This window comes from Theropithecus gelada, chromosome 19, assembly GCF_003255815.1.
Source record: "Theropithecus gelada isolate Dixy chromosome 19, Tgel_1.0, whole genome shotgun sequence".
Classification (NCBI taxonomy): domain Eukaryota; kingdom Metazoa; phylum Chordata; class Mammalia; order Primates; family Cercopithecidae; genus Theropithecus; species Theropithecus gelada.
The window spans coordinates 7,054,889-7,074,843 of NC_037687.1; the positions used below are offsets into that span (position 1 = coordinate 7,054,889).

Consider the following 19,955-nt stretch of genomic DNA (forward strand, 5'->3'; position numbering starts at 1 on the left):
GCCACCAGATCCTGGGCTGCGGGAAACCCGAGGTGCGGGGCTCCATCATCACAGTGAAGCTCTTGCCTTCAGCAGATCCTACTACCTGCCGCCATTCTCCCCCCAACCCGAAAAAAAAAACTCCTTTAATGAATATTAAACTTGTACTGGAAAAAATTCAATAAGTAAATAAGATATCATCGTCTTAACAAACTCTGTATTTCTAAGGTGAATGAATAAAGCTGTGACCTCCACAAGGATTTTTTTTTTTTTTTTTTTTTTTTTTGAGATGGAGTTTCACTTTTGTCACCCAGGCTGGAGTGAAATGGCCTGATCTCGGCTCACTGCAACCTCCGCCTCTCGGGTTCCAGCGCTAAATTTTATTTGTATTTTTAGTAGAGACGGGGTTTCTCCATGTTGGTCAGGCTGGTCTTGAACTCCTGACCTCAGGTGATCCACCTGTCTCGGCCTCCCAAAGTGCTGGGATTACAGGCATGAGCCACCACACCCAGTCATGCATTCTTCTTTAAACCATTGGCTGCTTAAGACTCTGCTATTTAATTTCTACATCTGAATTTTCCAGCATTCTTTTTATTGTGAATTTCCAGCTTCTTTCTAGAGCAATCATAGAAGATACTTTGTATCTTCAGTCAACAACATTCAGACATGTGGAAATTAAATAGCAGACTCATAAACAGCCAATGGTTTAAAGAAGAATGCACGGCTGGGCGTGGTGGCTCATGCCTGTAATCCCAGCACTTTGGGAGGCCGAGGCGGGTGGATTACCTGAGGTTGGGAGTTTGAGACCAGCCTGGCCAACATGATAAAACCCCTGTCTCTACTAAAAATACAAAATTAGCCGGGCGTGGTGGCGCATGCCTGTAATCCCAGCTACTCGGGAGGCTGAGGCAGGAGAATTGCTTAAACCCGGGAGGCAAGGGTTGCAGTGAGCCGAGATCGCGCCATTGTACTCCAGCCTGGGCAACAAAGGGAAACTGTCTAAAACCAAAAAATAATTAAAGAGAGAAAGAAAGAGAAAGAAAAGAAAACCTAATTAAAATCACGGTAAACAGACATTGAGGTGTACATGTAAAGGTCTCCCTCTGCCTCACGAAACCCAATTTCTCACCACAAAACCATCCACTCCTTACACTTGTTGCCTTTCAAATGCTTTTAATAAAGAACAGGTGGGGAAGTACAAAGTGTAACAATTGAGAGTAGGAAAGAGGACCAGCATCCGACTCTGGGGACACACCCCCAACAGCTTCTCAGCGCCCCCTCCTCCTGCAGTTCATCCACCTGTCAGCATTTCTGCCTGCCTGGCCAGCCTGTCTGCCTGCAAGGCCCTGGCCAATCTCTCCCTGGCTTTCTTCACCCTCCTGGCCTGTCTCCGGATATCTGCACGAGTCACCAATTGGCCAGAGAGGGGCGGTGGGAGCTGACAACCCACTCCTGGGGTTGGCCCCCCTGCCACAGCTGGAAACTGCCCAGCGGTGGGCTCGGGCAGCCTGTGCACACGCTCAGCTCTACTCCTGTCCAGAGATTCACCGGCCATCCCCGGTGCGAGGATACTGAAGACGTTCTCCAATTGCAGTGGACTTGAACCTTCGCCTTGGCTGCTGCAGGGCTGCAGGGCCTGCATTCTCTGGTAGGCGCAGAGTTGCTGTGGCTTCTCCAGGTGCTCCTCCCCTTTTCTGCGTCTGACCTGGTTGTCAGGATGAGACCTGATCCTTGTCACCGGCCTCGGGAAGATGCAGCTGGTGAGTCTCATGGGGAGAGCAGACCTCGCAGCTCGTCTCCGTTGGGCCTTGGCCATGTGGATTTCTCGTTTCTTCTCTAAAGCCCAGGGCATCATGTTTCTTTTGAGCTTCCCCTTTCAAAAGAAAAGAAAAGGTGAAATTTCAGCCAAATGGAGGCTGGAGAAGGTCAGCTCTGGGGGGCTTCTCTCAGCTCAGTGGAATCTCCCCACCAGCCTCTCTTTCTGGGGAAATGTGTCTCAAATGGCACCGTACATCCTCAGCACCCGCAGGGTTTGTTAAACTCAGATCTCTGGACCTGAACCCAAGTGAGTCTGGGGTGGACCCGAGAGTCTGCATTTCTGCGTGTGATGCTGATGTTCCTGGCAGGAGTTCCAGGCACTGACACGGGGTCCTGGGACCTCATCGGGCTGATGCCAGTCAAGGACTAAATGCTCAAGGTCATGACCCAGGGCCAGTTCCAGACCTTGTCCCTCCTCATCCTCCTCAGAGGACACCCCTCTCTTCTCTTCCCTGCCGCTGTCAGCTACACACATGCTGGTGCCTCCTAACTTATCCCCAACAGGACACCGGGATCCCAGACTTCCCTGTGAACCAAGACCTCACATTTCTCTGTATCTCTTGCTGCTGTGCTTCAGGACACACCAGCATTGTCATAGCTCCTTGACTCCCTGGTCTCCAAAGAAATGGTGCCCTCGCCAACCCTTAAATCCTCACTGCCACACCCGGATCCCATCTTCACCTGAGCGCCTCCTGCTCCTGAAGAAAAACCTCAGAAATACCATGTTCACTTTCTGTTTCTGATAAGCTCAATTAACTAGAGTTGTACCATAAGAAAATCTTTTGATGACATACTGGGAAAGATGATTAAGTTCTTCCTAAGATTTGAAATCCTTACTTGCTCTAACTCAATTAGAAGACTCTAGTCTCATAAAGCTGTTTCAGATACAGTCTTTATCAGGGCACTTTCTACTTTACAGCCTTCGTTTCTGTCCTTCTCATTTCACTTCTGTTGTCCTGGCATTAAGATTAACACTACCCCTTTACACGACCTAAGATGTTCCCCTTTGGAGGGAAAATTATTTAGTCCCCTTAGTTGCAGGGCACCTGTGATGTGCCAAGCTGTACAGTAGAACCCCTGATCCAGAAGTAAACTTCATAAATCACCGTTCTGTTGATTTTCATCTTGGTGAGAAGGAAGACGTAATAAACACACTAAAAACAAATTTCTGATAGGATATCAGATATAATTAAGTTCCGTGATGAAGAGGAAGAGAGAGACAGAGAGGGATGGAGGAAGGAGAAACGGAGAAACAGAAAAGAAAGAAATTCACTACAATGAATCGTGACAGTGAGTTTAGGGGACTAACTAACTAATCATGAAATTTAACTGGAGAACTATTTTTTTTAAAGGGACCAAGCAATTTCTGGTTCAAGTACTTTCCAGAGAAGGAGACAATTTGAAGACTGCAAGGCCAAATAATACTTCTTCCCCTTCCTAGTGATGTTGGATTAAAAAAAAAAAAATCTGAAGCTATTATCCCCATATAGTTTCATGGGCAAAAATGAGAAGACTTTGAATATTATTCAACAAATATTAACACCTAAAGTATAACTTTCCACAACATCCAGTTTTAAGAACAACTCACCGCTAACTGTAAAGATGTTTTACTGAAAGAAAAAGGACACAAATGGACATTCTTGTGGTCAATAAAAATCCCGTACTCACCAGAACAGGTGGTCTTGGAAAAGAGGTGAACGCAGGCTCTCCCATAGCTGTAGAGTTTCTCTTGCTGACCCCACTCTTGAGATGCAGACAGCCCTTGGCTTGCTGGCAAATGCAGTGACTTCTGCCTCTGGTTCCCCTTTTTATACAGAAAGGGAGTGATAACCCAATCAGTGGATAATCCACAGGGAACACCCTGTCTCCGCCCATTGGATTTGAGGCATTTCTAAATCTTTATACAGAAACCAGTGTGTTACCTAGACAGAGCGTTAGTAGATAAAGAATTTAATAAGTGTGTGCGTGTGGCGGGGTGGTATTTGCAGTTAATATCAGCATTTTAGATATGTTTCCTTTTCCTCCCAGTCTTCCAAACATCTCTGAATACTTTCTATAGAAATAGAAATGGAATTGTCTATGTACATAAATGTTCATGTAATATTTGATTTAATAACAAAAACTAAAGACCATTTAAATGTTCTTCAAGAAAAGAAAGCCCAAAACTTTTATTCACAATCCTATAGAATATGTCACACAGTTGTTGCAAAGAAATTACTACTTTGGCTGGGTGAGGTGGCTCACGCCTTTAATCCCAGCACTTTGGGAGACCGAGGCAGGTAGATCACCTGAGGTCAGGAGTTCAAGACCAGCTTGGCCAACATAGTGAAACCCCGTTTCTACTAAAAAGACAAAAATTACTCGTGCGTGGTGGCACACGCCTGTAATCCCAGCTACTCGGGAGGCTGAAGCAGGAGAATCGCTTGAAACTGGGAGAGAAAGGTCGCAGTGAGCTGAGATCACGCCACTGCAGTTCAGCATGGACGACAGAGTGAGACTCCATCTCAAAAAAAAAAAAAAAAATTCTATTTTGTGCATTTACATTTAATATAATTACCAGTACATTTGAAATTGTTTCAATCGTCTCATTTTTCCTAGGTTTTGACTTAACCAATTAATGAATGTTCCTTTTGCCTTTACTTGGCTGACTTTGAATTAAATATGTTTATTATTTTATTGTTCTCTCTAGGAACTTGCTACTTACAGCCATACAAATCTGTGTAGTTATACTAATAGTTAAATCATATACTCTGACACAATTACTTACTTGAACCCCCCCACAAAATGCTAATACTTTAGAACACTTTTCTCTTTTTAGCTTTTTCTGACTTTTGTATTACCATTGTCATGCATATTAATTCTATGTAAAGCAATATGCGCTAATGCTTACCTAAAGATTATCTTGTCCGTTCATATTTATTCTTTCTGCATTTCTGGCATTCAATCTGGGATTATTTCCCTGTGGACTTGAGAATTCATTCTAGTATTTTCTTTTCTAATTCAATGCTGCTAACAACTAATTGTTTTCCTTTACACCTTTATTTAGGCATGGGCAATATTGCTGTTGGGTATAGGTGTCTGGCTTGACAAATTTCTTTTAGCATGTTAGAAACGGTGCTCCACTGATGTCTATCTCATTTTATGTGTGTTGAGATGTCAGCTGTCAGGCTTTTCCTTGCTTCTTTGGTTTCCACATTCTCTAAACTCTTTCTCGTTGTCGTTGGTTTGTAGGCCACAGTGTAGCTCATTATTGCTTCCTGTGTATTTCCTTTGCCTAGAGGGTGTGGGGTTAATTGCATCTGTGGCTTGATGTCTTTCATCAGTTTGGAAGGTGCATGTGTATCCTTCACTTCTGATATCCATTCTTCTCCAAGTTCTCTCTACTCTTATTTTAATCACATCCCACTTGTCTCTGAATTTTCCAGCATTGTTCATTTTGTGCTTTGGTGGAAATATTTGCTCTTGAACTCTCTTCCACTTTGCTAATCTACGTTTTTTCTAGGTTCAATCTCATTTTAATTTCTTTTCCTTCTTTTTTTCTTCCTTTCCTTTCCTATCCTTTTCCTTCCTTCTTTCTTTCCTTCCTTCCTTCCTTCCTTCCTTCCTTCCTTCCTTCCTTCCTTTGCTTCTTTCTTTCTTTCATTTCTCTTGAGACAGGGTCTCACTCTGTCACCCGGGCTGAATAGCAGTGGTATGATCTTGGCTCACTGCAACCTCCGCCTCCCAGGTTCAAGCAATTCTCCTGCTTCAGCCTCCCAGGTAGCTAGGACTACAGGCACACACCATCACACCCAGCTTATTTTTGTATTTTTTGTAGAGACGGGGTTTTGCCGTGTTGGCCAGGGTAGTCTTGAACTCCTGACCTCAAGTGACTCACCTGCCTTGGCCTCTCAAAGTGATAGGATTACAGGTGTGAGCCACCGTGCCTGGCCTAATTTCTTATATTCTTAGTTTCAGTCCTAAATATAAAGCACAGTAAATAGCTTTAATTAAAAACTAGGTGGAAGAACAGCTTCACAGTCAATGAGGAGACAGTATTTCTTCTTGATACAATAAAACTCTAAATAGAAAGGAGAAAATTCAAATGTGAACCAATGAAGATGCATTAAGAGCAACTATTCATTAAAATACATCAGTAAGAGAGAAAGGGCGGAAAATGAGAGGGGGGAAGAGGTTTTGATTCTGTACCCCCAGGAAAATGCATCAAGCCAGAGTATATAACGAATAATGTCAAACAAACAGAGAAAAATAATGAAAACACACTTGAAACTGGGTGAAAGACTCGAATGAATCCTACACAAAAGAATATAAACAAGTGACCGTAAAAAATTATTATTATTATTATTATTGTTATTGTTATTTTGAGGTGGAGTCTTGCTCTGTCACCCAGGCTGGAGTATAGTGGCATGATCTTGGCTCACTGCAACCTCTGCCTTCTAGGGTCAAGCGATTCTCCTGCCTCAGCCTCCTGAGTAGGTGGGATTACAGGCTCCAACCACCACATCCAGCTAATGTTTGTATTTTGAGTAGAAACTGGGTTTTTAGCTTGTTGCCCAGGCTGGTCTTGAACTCCTGACCTCAAGTGATCCACCCGCCTTGGCCTCCCAAAGTGCTGAGATTACAGGCATGAGCCACCGCGCCCGGCCTAAATGACCAGCAAAATTTGAGCAAATGTGTAACCCCTTTAGCTTCAGGGAAATGCTAAAAAAATAAAAATTACAATGAGATATTATTATTATACAGACGTCAGCTTAGCTAAAGGGAAAAACACAGAAACACCAAGTAAGTGCTGACTAGACTATGGAGGGACCAGTCTTTCCTGTAAGGATTGTGGGAGTTTAAATTGGAATAACCACTTTGGAAAACTATATGGAAACATCTATTAAAGCTGTACAGGGCCAGGTACGGTGGTTTACGCCTGTAATCCCAGCATTTTGGGAGGCAGAGGTGGGAGGATCGCTTGAGCTCAGTAGTCTGACAACAAGGAAGACCTTATGTCTACAAAAAATAAAAAATAAATATTGTCAGGCATGGTGATGTATGCCTGTAGTCCCAACTACTTAGGAGGCTGAAGTGGGAGGATCACTTGAGCCCAGGAGATCAAGGCTGTAGTGAGTTATGACTGAGCTACTGCACTCCAGCCTGGGTAACACAGCAAGACCCTGTCTCAAAAACAAAAGCTGTAGGCTGGGCACAATGGCTCACGCCTGTAATCCCAGCACTTTAGGAGGCTGAGGTGCGTGGATTACTTGAGGTCAGGAGTTCGAGACCAGCCTGGATAGCATAGTGAAACCTCGTCTCTACTAAAAATACAAAAAAAGGAACCAGGTGTGCTGGTGCAGGCCTGTAGTTCCAGCTACTGAGGAGGCTGAGGCAGGAGAATCGCTTGAACCCAGGAGGTGGAGGTTGAAGTGAGCCAAGATTGTGCCACTGCACTCCAGCCTGGGCAACAGATCGATACTCTGTCTTAAAGAAACAAACAAATAAACCCCAAAAACTGTACATACGTCTACCCTCTTCCCTTGCACACAGCATTTATCTCAACATTGTGCGTGTGTGCCCACTAATTTCATGTTCTGAGGGGCACAGAACCTGCAGTCATCATAGCTCTTGTCAGAAACCAACCAATGAACAGCAGGAGAATGAATAAATACTGGGGCATCTGCACCCAGCGGATCACCTCACAGCAATCAGAACTCACAAATGACTATCGGCACATCCTTAACCTTTGATCTCTCAAAGCTGAGGTTAATCCACACCCAAGACTGTCCATACAATGTGGTTCCCTAGACGTGAAACAAAAACCAGTCAAACTAATCCTAGGTGCTGTTACAACAGAGGGTGCCCTTCTGGGAGGCAGGACAGGGTGGCAGGAAAAGGCAACTGGGGATGAATCCGCTATTCTGTTGGTTGATTTCAGTGCTGTGCACATGAGTGTGTTCAGTTTGTGAAAGTTCATGAACACGTATGTGTTTGATTTTTTGCACTTTGCTCTTTGTAAGTTCTATGCCAATAACAATTGAGGAAAAGAGACTGAGATACCAACTCCTGCTTAAGGCCAATCTGTAGCAAACTTCCACCCCATAAAAGCAACCTCAGGAATACCACCTTGTATACTGGAATTTGCCGAAAGAGTAGATCTCAGCTACTCTTTGTATACACACATAACACAAAGGTAAATATGTCAGGAGACAGATATGTTCCTTTGCTTCATTGTAATAATCATTTTGCTACATATATGTGTATCAAAACATTATGTATGCCTTAAATATATACAATTAAAAACAAAACATGGCTGGGTGCAGTGGCTCCTGCCTCTAATCGCAGCACTTTGACAGGCAGATCACTTGAGGCCAGGAGTTCGAGACCAGCCTGGACAACATGATGAAACTCCGTCTCTACTAAAATACAAAAATAAACCAGGCATGGTGGTGCACACCTGTAGTCCTAGCTACTTGGGGGGCTGAGGTACACGAATGCCTTGAACCCGGGAGGTGGAGGTTGCAGTGATCTGAGATCATGCCACTGCACTCCAGCCTGTGTGACAGTGAGAAAGACTTTGTCTCAAAAGAAACAAACAAATCAACATGCAACACTTAATAAATAAACAGACAAAAAAAAAATACAATCTCGGCAGCCTTGGTCTCTGCAGTGACTACTCAAGTTTTTTTTTAATGATTTTTCATGATATTTTCCTTGTATAAATCTTCCTGGTTTGATCTTTGGGGATGCAGACAGACGCTGGCGAGTTTGCCAATTTGGACCTGGGACTAGGAAGTTTAAGACACAATTAGGGCTGGGCACAGTGGCTCACGCCTGTAATTTCAGCACTTTGGGAGGCCAAGGTGGGAGGAGCACGAGGTCAGGAGATGGAGATCATTCTGGCTAACACGGTGAAACCCCATCTCTGCTAAAAAATACGAAAAAAAAATAGCTGGGTGTGGTCTCGGGGGCCTGTAGTCCCAGCTACTCAGGAGGCTGAGGCAGGAGAATGGCATGAACCCAGGAGACGGAGCTTGCAGTGAGCCGAGATTGTGCCACTGCACTCCAGCCTGGGTGACAGCGAGACCCCGTCCCCCTAAAAGAGAATAAAAGACACAATTAGCTTACATATTTTATCACATAGGGCAATTTCAAGGTACTGAAGCCTCCCTCAGCACCTCAGCAAACTATTATACAGATACAAATGATCCTGCCTGGGATCCAGACACCAATCCTTTTAAATTTTACTGTGATGTGCTGCAAAACCTGAGACACCCTGAAATGACAGAAATGTCCTCTTCTTGACTTACAATTGAAGGACTTGGAGTTCTTTTTTTTTTTTTTTTTGAGATAGAGTCTGGCTCTGTCACCCAGGCTGTAGTTCTGTGGCATGATCTCAGCTCACTGCAAATTCCACCTCCTGGATTCAAGCAATTCTGCTGCCTCAGCCTCTCAAGTCACTGTTATTACAGGTGCCCGCCACCAAGCCTAGCTAAATTTTGTATTTTTTTTTTTTTTTGAAACAGAGTCTCGCTCTGTCAGGCAGGCTGGAGTGCAGTGGTGCGATCTCGGCTCACTACAACCTCTGCCTCCCAGGTTCAAGCAATTCTCCTGTCTCAGCCTCCTGAGTACCTGGGATTACAGCGCCCACCACCACGCCCAGCTAATTTTTGTATTTTTAGTAGAGATGAGGTTTCACCATGTTGGCCGGGCTGCTCTTGAACTCCTGGCCTCAAGTGATCCCCCCACCTTAGCCTCCCAAAGTGCTGGGATTACAGGAGTGAGCCACTGCGCCCAGCCTAATTTTTGTATTTTTAGTAGAGATGGGGTTTCACCAACTCGGCCAGGCTGGTCGCAAACTGTTGACCTCAAATGGTCTGTCCACCTTGGCCTCCCAAAGTGCTGGGGTAACAGACATAAACCACTCTGCCTGGGCAGGACTTGGGGTTCTTAAAAATAATAATAACAATAAATTCTGTTGGGTGTGGGCGACAAGCCACCCAGGTGCCGAGGCAAGAGATCGAGGGCACGAGCTGTTCCAGTATAATAAAATACATAAAATAAGAATAGTTATACTAGATACAGATCATAGATATGATTATGTATGAATATCATTAATCATTGGTTTGTAGCAATTACTCTTTACTCCAATATTATCATAATCCTCACTCTATAATCATAACCTAGGAAAAACCAGGCCATACAGAGATAGCTGAGGGGACATGGTGAGAAGTGACCAGAAGACAGGAGTGTGAGCCTTCTGTTATGCCCGGGCAGGGCCACCAGAGGGCTCCTTGGTCTAGTGGTAACGCCAGCATCTGGGAAGATGCCCGTTGCCAAGCAGACCGTGGTCTAGCGGTAGCGTCAGTGTCAAGGAAAAGCACCCGCTACTTAGCAGACAGGGAAGACAGGGAAAGGGAGTCCCCCTTTCCCTGGAGGAGTTCAGAGAAGGCTCTACTCCTCCACCTCTTGTGCAGGGCCTGACATCAGTCAGGCCTGCCCGCAGGTTATCCAGAGACCCAACCGTCTCCCTGTGATGCTGTGCTTCAGTGGTCATGCTCCTAGTCTGCCTTCATGTTCCATACTGTACACCTGGCTCTGCCTTTTAGATAACAGTAGCAAATTAGTGAAAGTATTAAAAGTCTCTGATATGCAGAAATAATGGCGTAAGCTGTCTCTCTCTCTCTCTCCTCTCTTTCTCTCTGCCTTGGCTGCCAGGCAGGGAAGGGCCCCCTGTCCAGTGGACACGTGACCCACGTGATCTTACCTATCATTGGAGATGGCTCACACTCCTTACCCTGCCCCTTTGTCTTGTATCCAATAAATATCACTACAGCCTGGCATTGGGGGCCACTACTGGTCTCCACATCTTCGTGGTAGTGGTCCCCTGGACCCAGCTGTCTTTTCTTTTATCTCTTTGTCCTGTGTCTTTATTTCTACAATCTCTTGTCTCCACACACAGGGAGAAAAACCCACCAACCCTGTGGGGCTGGACCCTACGTTTGAGAGGCTGAGGTGGGCAGATCACTTGAGGTCAGGACAAGACCAGCCTGGCCAACATGATGAAAACCTGACTCTACTAAGAATACAAATATTAGCTGGGTGTGGCTGGGCATGGTGGCTCATGCCTGTAATCCTAGCACTTTGGGAGGCTGAGGTGGGCAGATCACCTGAGGTCAGGAGTTCAAGACCAGCCTGGCCGACATGGTGATACCTCGTCTGTACTAAAAAAAATATACAAAAATAGCCAGGTGTGGTGGCGGAGGCCTGTAATCCCAGCTACTTGGAACTTGGGAGGCTGAGGCAGGAGAATCGCTTGAACCTGGGAGGTGGAGGTTGAGGTGAGCTGAGATCACATCATTGCACTCCAGCCTGGGCAACAGAGTGAGACTCTGTCTCCAAGAAAAAAAAAAAGAAAAAAAAATTAGTTGGGTGTGGTGTCTCAGGCCTGTAATATCTGCTACTTGGGAGGCTGAGGCAGGAGAATAGCTTAAATCTGGGAGGTGGAGCTTGCAGTGACCTTAGAGCATGCCACTGCACTCCAGCCTGGGCAACAGAGGCAGAAGGCAATAGAGGGAGACTCTGTCTCAATAAATAAATAAATAAATTAATTAATTAATTCTGATTTCCTGGTCCCTCCCATAGGCATCCCGAGACATTGGTCTGAAAGGTGCCCAGGTGTGTTTTCTGCAAACCAAGGTTCAGAACCATAGACTCCAAACCACCCAGGGAAGTGGTGTGTCATCCCTGGCTGTCCTTTTGGCCTTTGGGGGATTGTAAAATTCCTGTACCCCAGGCTGCATCCAACATCAGTGGAATACAAATGTATAGGGGTGGGTGCTGCCATTAGTTTTTCAAACTCTCCAGGAGATTCCAATGTACATCTAGGTTGGGATATATTTAAACTCTCACTAGCTATACATGAATGGTACGATTGCTCCATAGCCTTGTCTGCACTTGGCATTGCTGTTTTTTCATTTTAGCCAAACAGAAGTGTGTATGAATATCTCATTGTGATTTTTCATCAGCATTTATCTGAAGCCAAACAGAATTTGGACATGTGTTCAGGATTTTATTGACCGTTTATTTATTCTGTCTTCAGTAGTGCCTACTGAGGTTTTTCACCCATTTTGTATGTACATCTTTTATATATTTTTTTTCATTTGATGGACATCTTTCTATTCTGTATTCTGGCTTGATGTACTTTACTGGATGCATGTCATGCAAATATATTTTCCAATATGATTTTCCAACACCCATTTCTCACTGCATTTTGATTAATGGGAGATCTTTCTTTTTTCTGTGTGTGTGTGTGTGTGTTTTTTTTTTTTTAGATGGAGTCTCTGTCGCCCAGGCTGGAGTGCAGATATTTTATCTGTATGTTGGAGTTTGCTGGGGGAGGCATCAGTACGTTGAAATAGCCACAATGTGATAAATATGTAAGCTAACTGTGTCTTAAACTTCCTAGCCAGCATCTGTCTGCCTCCCCAAAGATCAAACCAGGAAGATTTATACAAGGAAAAGATCATGAAAAATAATAAGAACAAAACTAAGTAGTAACCACATAGACCAAGACTGTTGAGATTGTATTTCTTTTTTATTAGGTCTGTTTATTTATTAGGTGTTTTTCTTTTTTCTTTTCTTTTCTTTCTTTTTTTTTGTTGAGATGGAGTCTCACTCTGTCACCCAGGCTGGAGTGCAGTGGTGCAATCTCAGCTCACTGCAACCTCCACCTCCCAGGTTCACACCATTCTCCTGCCTCAGCCTCCTGAGTAGCTGGGATTACAGGTGCCCGTCACCACGCCCAATCAATTTTTGTATTTTTTGTAGAGACAGGGTTTCACCATGTTGGCCAGGCTGGTCTCAAACTCCCAACCTCAGGTGATCTGCTCACCTTGGACTCTTGGGATTACAGGTGTGAGCCACCGTGTCCAGCTTGAGTAATGGGAGCTCTTACTAAGTCTTTTTAATCTTAATATAATTTAATGTGATCCAAGTTATACTTTTCTCCTTGCCATTTTGAGTTTTATTGTATTGAAAGGAAAGTTTGTCTCTCAAAAAGTGTGGAGTTGCTTTTCAACCTATTATTTAATTAAAGCTATTTATTGTGTCTTATAGTTAGAACAGCAATTAAGAATGTAAGAAATTGGCTGGATGAGGCAGCTCACACCTGTAATCCCAGCACTTTGGGAAGCTGAGGAAGGAGGATCACTTGAGCCTAGAAATTTGAGATGAGCCTGGGCAACGTGGCAAGACCCTGTCTCTACAAAAAATACAAAAGTTAGCTGGGTGGAGCGGCATGTACCTGTGGTCCCAGCTGCTTGGAAGGCTGAGGAGAGAGGATTTCCTGAGCCCAGAAGGTCGAGGCTGCAGTGAGCGATGATCGAGCCACTGCACTGCAGCCTGGGTGACACTGTCTCAGAGACCCTATCTCAGAAAACAAACAACAACAAAAAAGGAAGACATTAAGATGAAATTGAACCTAGCAAAAGTCTAGATTACTAAAGTGAAAGACAGTTCAAAAGCAGGTATCCCAACCAAAGCACAGGGTGAGTAACATTGGAAAGTTGTTGGGCATTTTTTTCTGGATGAACATTTAAATGGTCTTTAATTTTTGTTATGAAATCAAATAGTGCATGAAAATTTATGTACATGGACAAGTCCAGTCTTGTTTTTTTTTTTTTTTTTTTTTTTTGAGACAGAGTTTCGCTTTTGTCTCCCAGGCTGGAGTGCAATGGTGCAATCTCGGCTCGCTGCAACCTCTGCCTCCCAGGTTCAAGTGATTCTCCTGCCTCAGCCTCCCGAGTAGCTGGGATGACAGGCATGCACCAGCACACCTGGCTAATTTTGTATTTTTAGTAGAGACGGGGTTTCTCCATGTTGAGGCTGGTCTCGAACTCCTGACCTCAGGTGATCCGCCCGCCTCAGCCTCCCAAAGTGTTGGGATTACAGGCGTGAGCCACCACATCCAGCCAACAGTTCCATTCTTACTTCCATAGAATGCTTTCAGAGATATTTGAAAGAAGGGGAGGAAAAGGAAACATATCTAAAATGCTGATATTAATTGCAAATACCACCCCACCACACACACATATTAAATTCTTTTTCTACTAACACTCTGTGTCGGTAACACCACATTGGTTTCTGTATAAAGATTTAGAAATGCCTCAAATCCAGTGGGTGGAGACAGGGCGTTCCTTGTGGATTATCCACTGACGGGGTTATCACTCCCTTTCTCTATAAAAGAGGAGCCAGATGCAGAAGTCGCTGCATTTTCCAGCAAGCCAAGGGCTGTCTGCATCTCAGGAGTGGGGTCAGCAGGAGAAACTCTACAGCTATGGGAAAGCCTGCGTTCACCTCTTTTCCAAGACCACCTGTTCTGGTGAGTACAGGATTTTTATCGACCACAAGAATGTCCATTTGTGTCCTTTTTCTTTCAGTAAAACATCTTTACAGTTAGCAGTGAGTTGTTCTTAAAACTAGATGTTGTGGAAAGTTATACCTTAGGTGTTAATATTTGTTGAATAATATTCAAAATCTTCTCATTTTTGCCCATGAAACTATATGGGGATAATAGCTTCGATTCCATCAGAAATTTGTTTTTAGTGTGTTTATTATATCTTCCTTCTCACCAAGATGAAAATCAACAGAACGGTGATTTATGAAGTTTACTTCTGGATCAGGGGTTCTACTGTACAGCTTGGCACATCACAGGTGCCCTGCAACTAAGGGGACTAAATAATTTTCCCTCCAAAGGGGAACATCTTAGGTCGTGTAAAGGGGTAATGTTAATCTTAATGCCAGGACAACAGAAGTGAAATGAGAAGGACAGAAACGAAGGCTTTAAAGTAGAAAGTGCCCTGATAAAGACTGTATCTGAAACAGCTTTATGAGTCTAGAGTCTTCTAATTGAGTTAGAGCAAGTAAGGATTTCAAATCTTAGGAAGAACTTAATCATCTTTCCCAGTATGCCATCAAAAGATTCCCTCATGGTACAACTCTGGTTAATTGAGCTTATCAGAAACAGAAAGTGAACATGGTGTTTCTGAGGTTTTTCTTCAGGAGCAGGAGGTGCTCAGGTGAAGATGGGATCCGGGTGTGGCAGTGAGGGTTTAAGGGTTGGCGAGGGCACCATTTCTTTGGAGACCAGGGAGTCAAGGAGCTATGACAATGCTGGTGTGTCCTGAAGCACAGCAGCAAGAGATACAGAGAAATGTGAGGTCTTGGTTCACAGGGAAGTCTGGGATCCCGGTGTCCTGTTGGGGATAGGTTAGGAGGCACCAGCATGTGTGTAGCTGACAGCGGCAGGGAAGAGAAGAGAGGGGTGTCCTCTGAGGAGGATGAGGAGGGACAAGGTCTGGAACTGGCCCTGGGTCATGACCTTGAGCATTTAGTCCTTGACTGGCATCAGCCCGATGAGGTCCCAGGACCCCGTGTCAGTGCCTGGAACTCCTGCCAGCAGCATCAGTATCACACGCAGAAATGCAGACTCTCGGGTCCACCCCAGACTCACTTGGGTTCAGGTCCAGAGATCTGAGTTTAACAAACCCTGCGGGTGCTGAGGATGTACGGTGCCATTGAGACACATTTCCCCAGAAAGAGAGGCTGGTGGGAAGATTCCACTGAGCTGAGAGAAGCCCCCCAGAGCTGACCTTCTCCAGCCTCCATTTGGTTGAAATTTCACCTTTTCTTTTCTTTTGAAAGGGGAAGCTCAAAAGAAACATGATGCCCTGGGCTTTACAGAAGAAACGAGAAATCCACATGGCCAAGGCCCAACGGAGACGAGCTGCGAGGTCTGCGCTCCCCGTGAGACTCACCAGCTGCATCTTCCCGAGGCCAGTGACAAGGATCAGGTCTCATCCTGACAACCAGGTCAGACGCAGAAAAGGGGAGGAGCACCTGGAGAAGTCACAGCAACTCTGCGCCTACCAGAGAATGCAGGCCCTGCAGCCCTGCAGCAGCCAAGGCGAAGGTTCAAGTCCACTGCAATTGGAGAACGTATTCAGTATCCTCGCACTGGGGATGGCCGGTGAATCTCTGGACAGGAGTAGAGCTGAGCGTGTGCACAGGCTGCCCGAGCCCACCGCTGGGCAGTTTCCAGCTGTGGCAGGGGGGCCAACCCCAGGAGTGGGTTGTCAGCTCCCACCGCCCCTCTCTGGCCAATTGGTGACTCGTGCAGATATCCGGAGACAGGCCAGGAGGGTGAAGAAAGCCAGGGAGAGATTGGCCAGGGCCTTGCAGGCAGACAGGCTGGCCAGGCAGGCAGAAATGCTGACGGGTAGATGAAGTGCAGTCCTGGGTTTTGCATCCCTTTCTTTTAATGCCCATCTTCTTTCCTATTCTGAATTTTCCTTCCCCACCTGTTGTTTATTAAAAGTATTTGAAAGGCAACAAGTGTAAGGAGTGGATGGTTTTGTGGTGAGAAATTGGGTTTTATGGGATGAGGAGGGAAACCTTTACATGTCGTTGTACACCTCAGTTTCTGTTTACCATGATTTTAATGAGTTGTGGGTTTGTTTGTTTGTTTTGAGATGGAGTCTCGCTCTGTTGTCCAGACTGAAGTGCAATGATGCGATCTCAGCTCACCGCAACCTCCGCTTCCCAGGTTCAAGTGATTCTCCTGCCTCAGCTTCCCCAGTAGCTGGGATTCCAGGCACGCGCCACCATGCCCAGCTATTTTTTGTATTTTTAGTAGAGATGGGGTTTCACCATGCTGGCCAGGCTGGTCTTGAACTGCTGACCTCAGGCAATCTGCCCACCTTGGCCTCCCAAAGTACTGGGATTACAGGCATGAGCCACGGTGCCCAGCCATTAATTAGTTTTTATATTACATTCTAATTTAATCTTTGGCCTGGTGCTGTGGCTGATGCCTATAGTCCCAGCACTTTGGGAGGTGGAGGAGGGCAGATCATCTGAGGTCAGGAGTTCGGGACCAGCCTGGCCAATATGGCGAAACCCCATCTCTACTAAAAATACAATAATTAGCCAGGCGTGGTGGCGGGCGCCTGTAATTTCAGCTACTCGGGAGGCTGAGGCAAGAGAATCCCTTGAACCCAGGAGGCAGAGGTTGCAGTGAGCCAAGATCGTGCCACTGTACTCCAGCCTTGGTGAGACTTTGTCTCAAAAAAAAAAACAAATTATAATTTCAAATGAAATCCTTAAAAAATGAAATTAAATTATGTAAGTTTAAATGAAATGAATACATTACATAATTTATTAAAAATTTACTACATTTTCATTTTTAAATTTTCCTTTTTTAAAATTTTCGATTTGGGGGTACATGTAATATAATATATAAATCATATATAAAATTATATTTAAATATAATATAATATAAATTATATTTATATATTTTTATATATTTATATATTATTATATAGAAATTATATATTATACAAGTATATATAATTTATGCATAATATAATTATACAATTCAAAAATGTAATTATATATTAAATATATGTAAGTTATATAATATATAATGTATAAGGTATATATAATTTATACTATATAATTATATTATGTATTATATATATTACTATATAGAGAGATCAACAAGAATCCCCATGTGCTCCCCAACCTGTCTCTGGGTTTCCATCTGTGGGATACCCTTCCCAGTGACCTAAGGACCTTGGAGAGCTCCCTTCAGTGGCTCTCTGCAGGAAGACAGACTATCCCTAACTACAACCACTAGGCACAGAACAAAACTGTTGCCGTCATGCCAGGCACCACGTCAGTATTTTTGACCAAGAGTGGAGCTCTCCTGGGGTGCTACAGAAGGCCACGGATAAGGAGTTTGTGAATTCTGGGGAGAGAAATATTTGGGTCTCCCCTAATGCCACTCTCTTACATCTCATCAAAGGGAAAGGTGGACACTGAGCTTACATATCCATGAGAGCTATAAGCAGATCCTAGGGAATTCCCTGTATCATGAAATGATCATGATGGTGACGATGATCTTGGCTCACCACAACCTCCACCTTCCGGGTTCAAGCGATTCTCCTACCTCAGCCTCCCAAGTAGCTGGGATTACAGGCGCCTGCCACCATGCCCGGCTAATTTTGTAGTTTTAGTAGAGACAGGGTTTCTCTATGTTGGTCAGGCTGGTCTCAAACTCCCGACCTCGGGTGATTCACCCGCCTTGGCCTCCCAAAGTGCTGGGATTATAGGTGTGAGCCTGGTCTCTGGATGCCCCTGAGAAAGTCATATTCTAGGATAGGGCACTTCTCTGTGTTGTGGAATTCCTGGCCTCTTGTAATCCTGACAGCTGTGAATGGTCAGCAGTCACTAGTCTCAGCAGCTGGGGGAGGGAGGCATTAGCCATGGACAGGACTCTGGGTTGAGGCTCACAGCATCCACTGCTCCTTCTCCTTTATCCCCATCCTTGCTATTGTTAATAATGTTGACTGGGCACATGCATGTAATCTCAGCACTTTGGGAGGCCAAGGCGGGAGGATCACTTGGGGCCAGGAGTTCAAGGCGAGGCTGGGCAACATAGTGAGACCCTGTCTCTACCAAAAAAAAAAAAAAAAACCCAAAATACAAAATTTAGCCAGGTGTAGTGGCATGCGCCTGTAGTCACAGTTCCTTGGGAGGCTGAGGCAGGAGGATCACTTGAGCTCAGGAGGTTAAGACTGCAGTGAGCCATGATCATACCACATGCCACTGCACTCCAGCCTGGGCAACACAGTGAGACCCCTTCTCAACAACAACAACAAAATTAGCCGGGTGTGGTGGCATGCATCTATAGTCCCAGATCCTTAGGAGGCTGAGTCGGGAGGATCACCTGAGCCAGGAGGTCGAGACAGCAGTGAGCCATGATTGTACCACTGCACTCCAACCTGGATGACAGAGTGAGACCTTCTTTCCAAAATAATGATAGTAATAATCATCATCATCAAGGTACTAAATATATTCATTCATGTCATGCCCTTTTCAAAGTACAAGGACCAGGTCAGGAGCAGTGGTAGCTCATGCCTATAATCCCAGCACTTTGGGAGGCCAAGGCAGGAAGATTGCTTGAGGCCAGGAGTTCAAAACCAGCCTAGGCAAAATAGCAAGAGCCTGTCTCTATAAAAATGAAAAGAGAAAGAAAAAAAAAAATACAGATTACCTGGGCATGGTGGCATACACCTGTAATCCCAGCTACTCAGGAGGTCGAGGTGAGCAGATCACTCGAGGCTAGGAGCCTAAGACCAGCTGGGCAACATAGCAAGACTCCATGTCTACAAAAATTTTAAAATTTAGCTGGGTGGGGGCCGGGCGCGGTGGCTCAAGCCTGTAATCCCAGCACTTTGGGAGGCCGAGACAGGCGGATCACGAGGTCAGGAGATCGAGACCATCCTGGCTAACACGGTGAAACCCCGTCTCTATTAAATACAAAAAAACTAGCCGGGCGAGGTGGCGGGCGCCTGTAGTCCCAGCTACTTGGGAGGCTGAGGCCGGAGAATGGCGTGAACCCGGGAGGCGGAGCTTGCAGTGAGCTGAGATCCGGCCACTGCACTCCAGCCTGGGTGACAGAGCGAGACTCTGTCTCAAAAAAAAAAAAAAAAAAATTTAGCTGGGTTTGGTGGTGTGCACCTGTAGTCCTAGCTATTCAGGAGGCTGAGGCAGGAGGATCACTTGAGCCCAGGAATTCGAGGCTACCATGAGCCATGATGGAGCCACTGCACTCCAGCCTGAGCAACAGAGAGATTCTGTCTCAAAAATATACATATATTATTACTGTCCATCAAATTAGAAATTAGACAGTAAATTAAACTTTCTAACAATACTTTTTATAAGTACGCATCCATCTTTGTCTATATATTAAATCTGATTTATTTGGTTGGGTCCAGTGGCTCACGCCTGTAATCCCAGCACTTTGGGAGGCCAAGGCAGGTGGATCACCTGAGGTCAGAAGTTCAAGACCAGCCTGAGCAACATGGTAAAACCCTGCCTCTTTTTAAAAAATATAAAAAAGGAAAAAGACTACATAATATGACTATGTGTTAGTAGATGAGTGATTAAATAAATTCTGGTACAGCAATTAATTGGAATATCATACCACTTATTTAAGACTTGGCTAAACACTCATATCTACCTGGAAAAAAGTCCACAGTCTGTTAAGTTTTCAAAGTAATCTCCAAAATAATTAGTATATAGTATCATAGTTTTTTTTGTAAAACTATTTTAAA

General features: G+C 44.8%; 2 protein-coding genes across 2 annotated transcripts; one reads left to right on the plus strand and one right to left on the minus strand.

The window, feature by feature from the left end:
- Nucleotides 1-1,270: 1,270 nt before the first annotated feature.
- On the minus strand, nt 1,271-3,539 carry LOC112613457 (putative methyl-CpG-binding domain protein 3-like 5). Its single transcript, XM_025368976.1, has 2 exons — nt 3,466-3,539; nt 1,271-1,852 (listed from the first exon to the last, which is right to left on the minus strand). Exons 1-2 carry the CDS (start codon nt 3,508-3,510, stop codon nt 1,271-1,273), a joined length of 627 nt encoding a protein of 208 aa, XP_025224761.1. The 5' UTR covers nt 3,511-3,539.
- Nucleotides 3,540-14,087: 10,548 nt separating this feature from the next.
- Nucleotides 14,088-16,172, plus strand: LOC112613427 (putative methyl-CpG-binding domain protein 3-like 5). Its single transcript, XM_025368920.1, has 2 exons — nt 14,088-14,161; nt 15,484-16,172. Exons 1-2 carry the CDS (start codon nt 14,117-14,119, stop codon nt 16,063-16,065), a joined length of 627 nt encoding a protein of 208 aa, XP_025224705.1. The 5' UTR covers nt 14,088-14,116; the 3' UTR covers nt 16,066-16,172.
- Nucleotides 16,173-19,955: the final 3,783 nt, after the last annotated feature.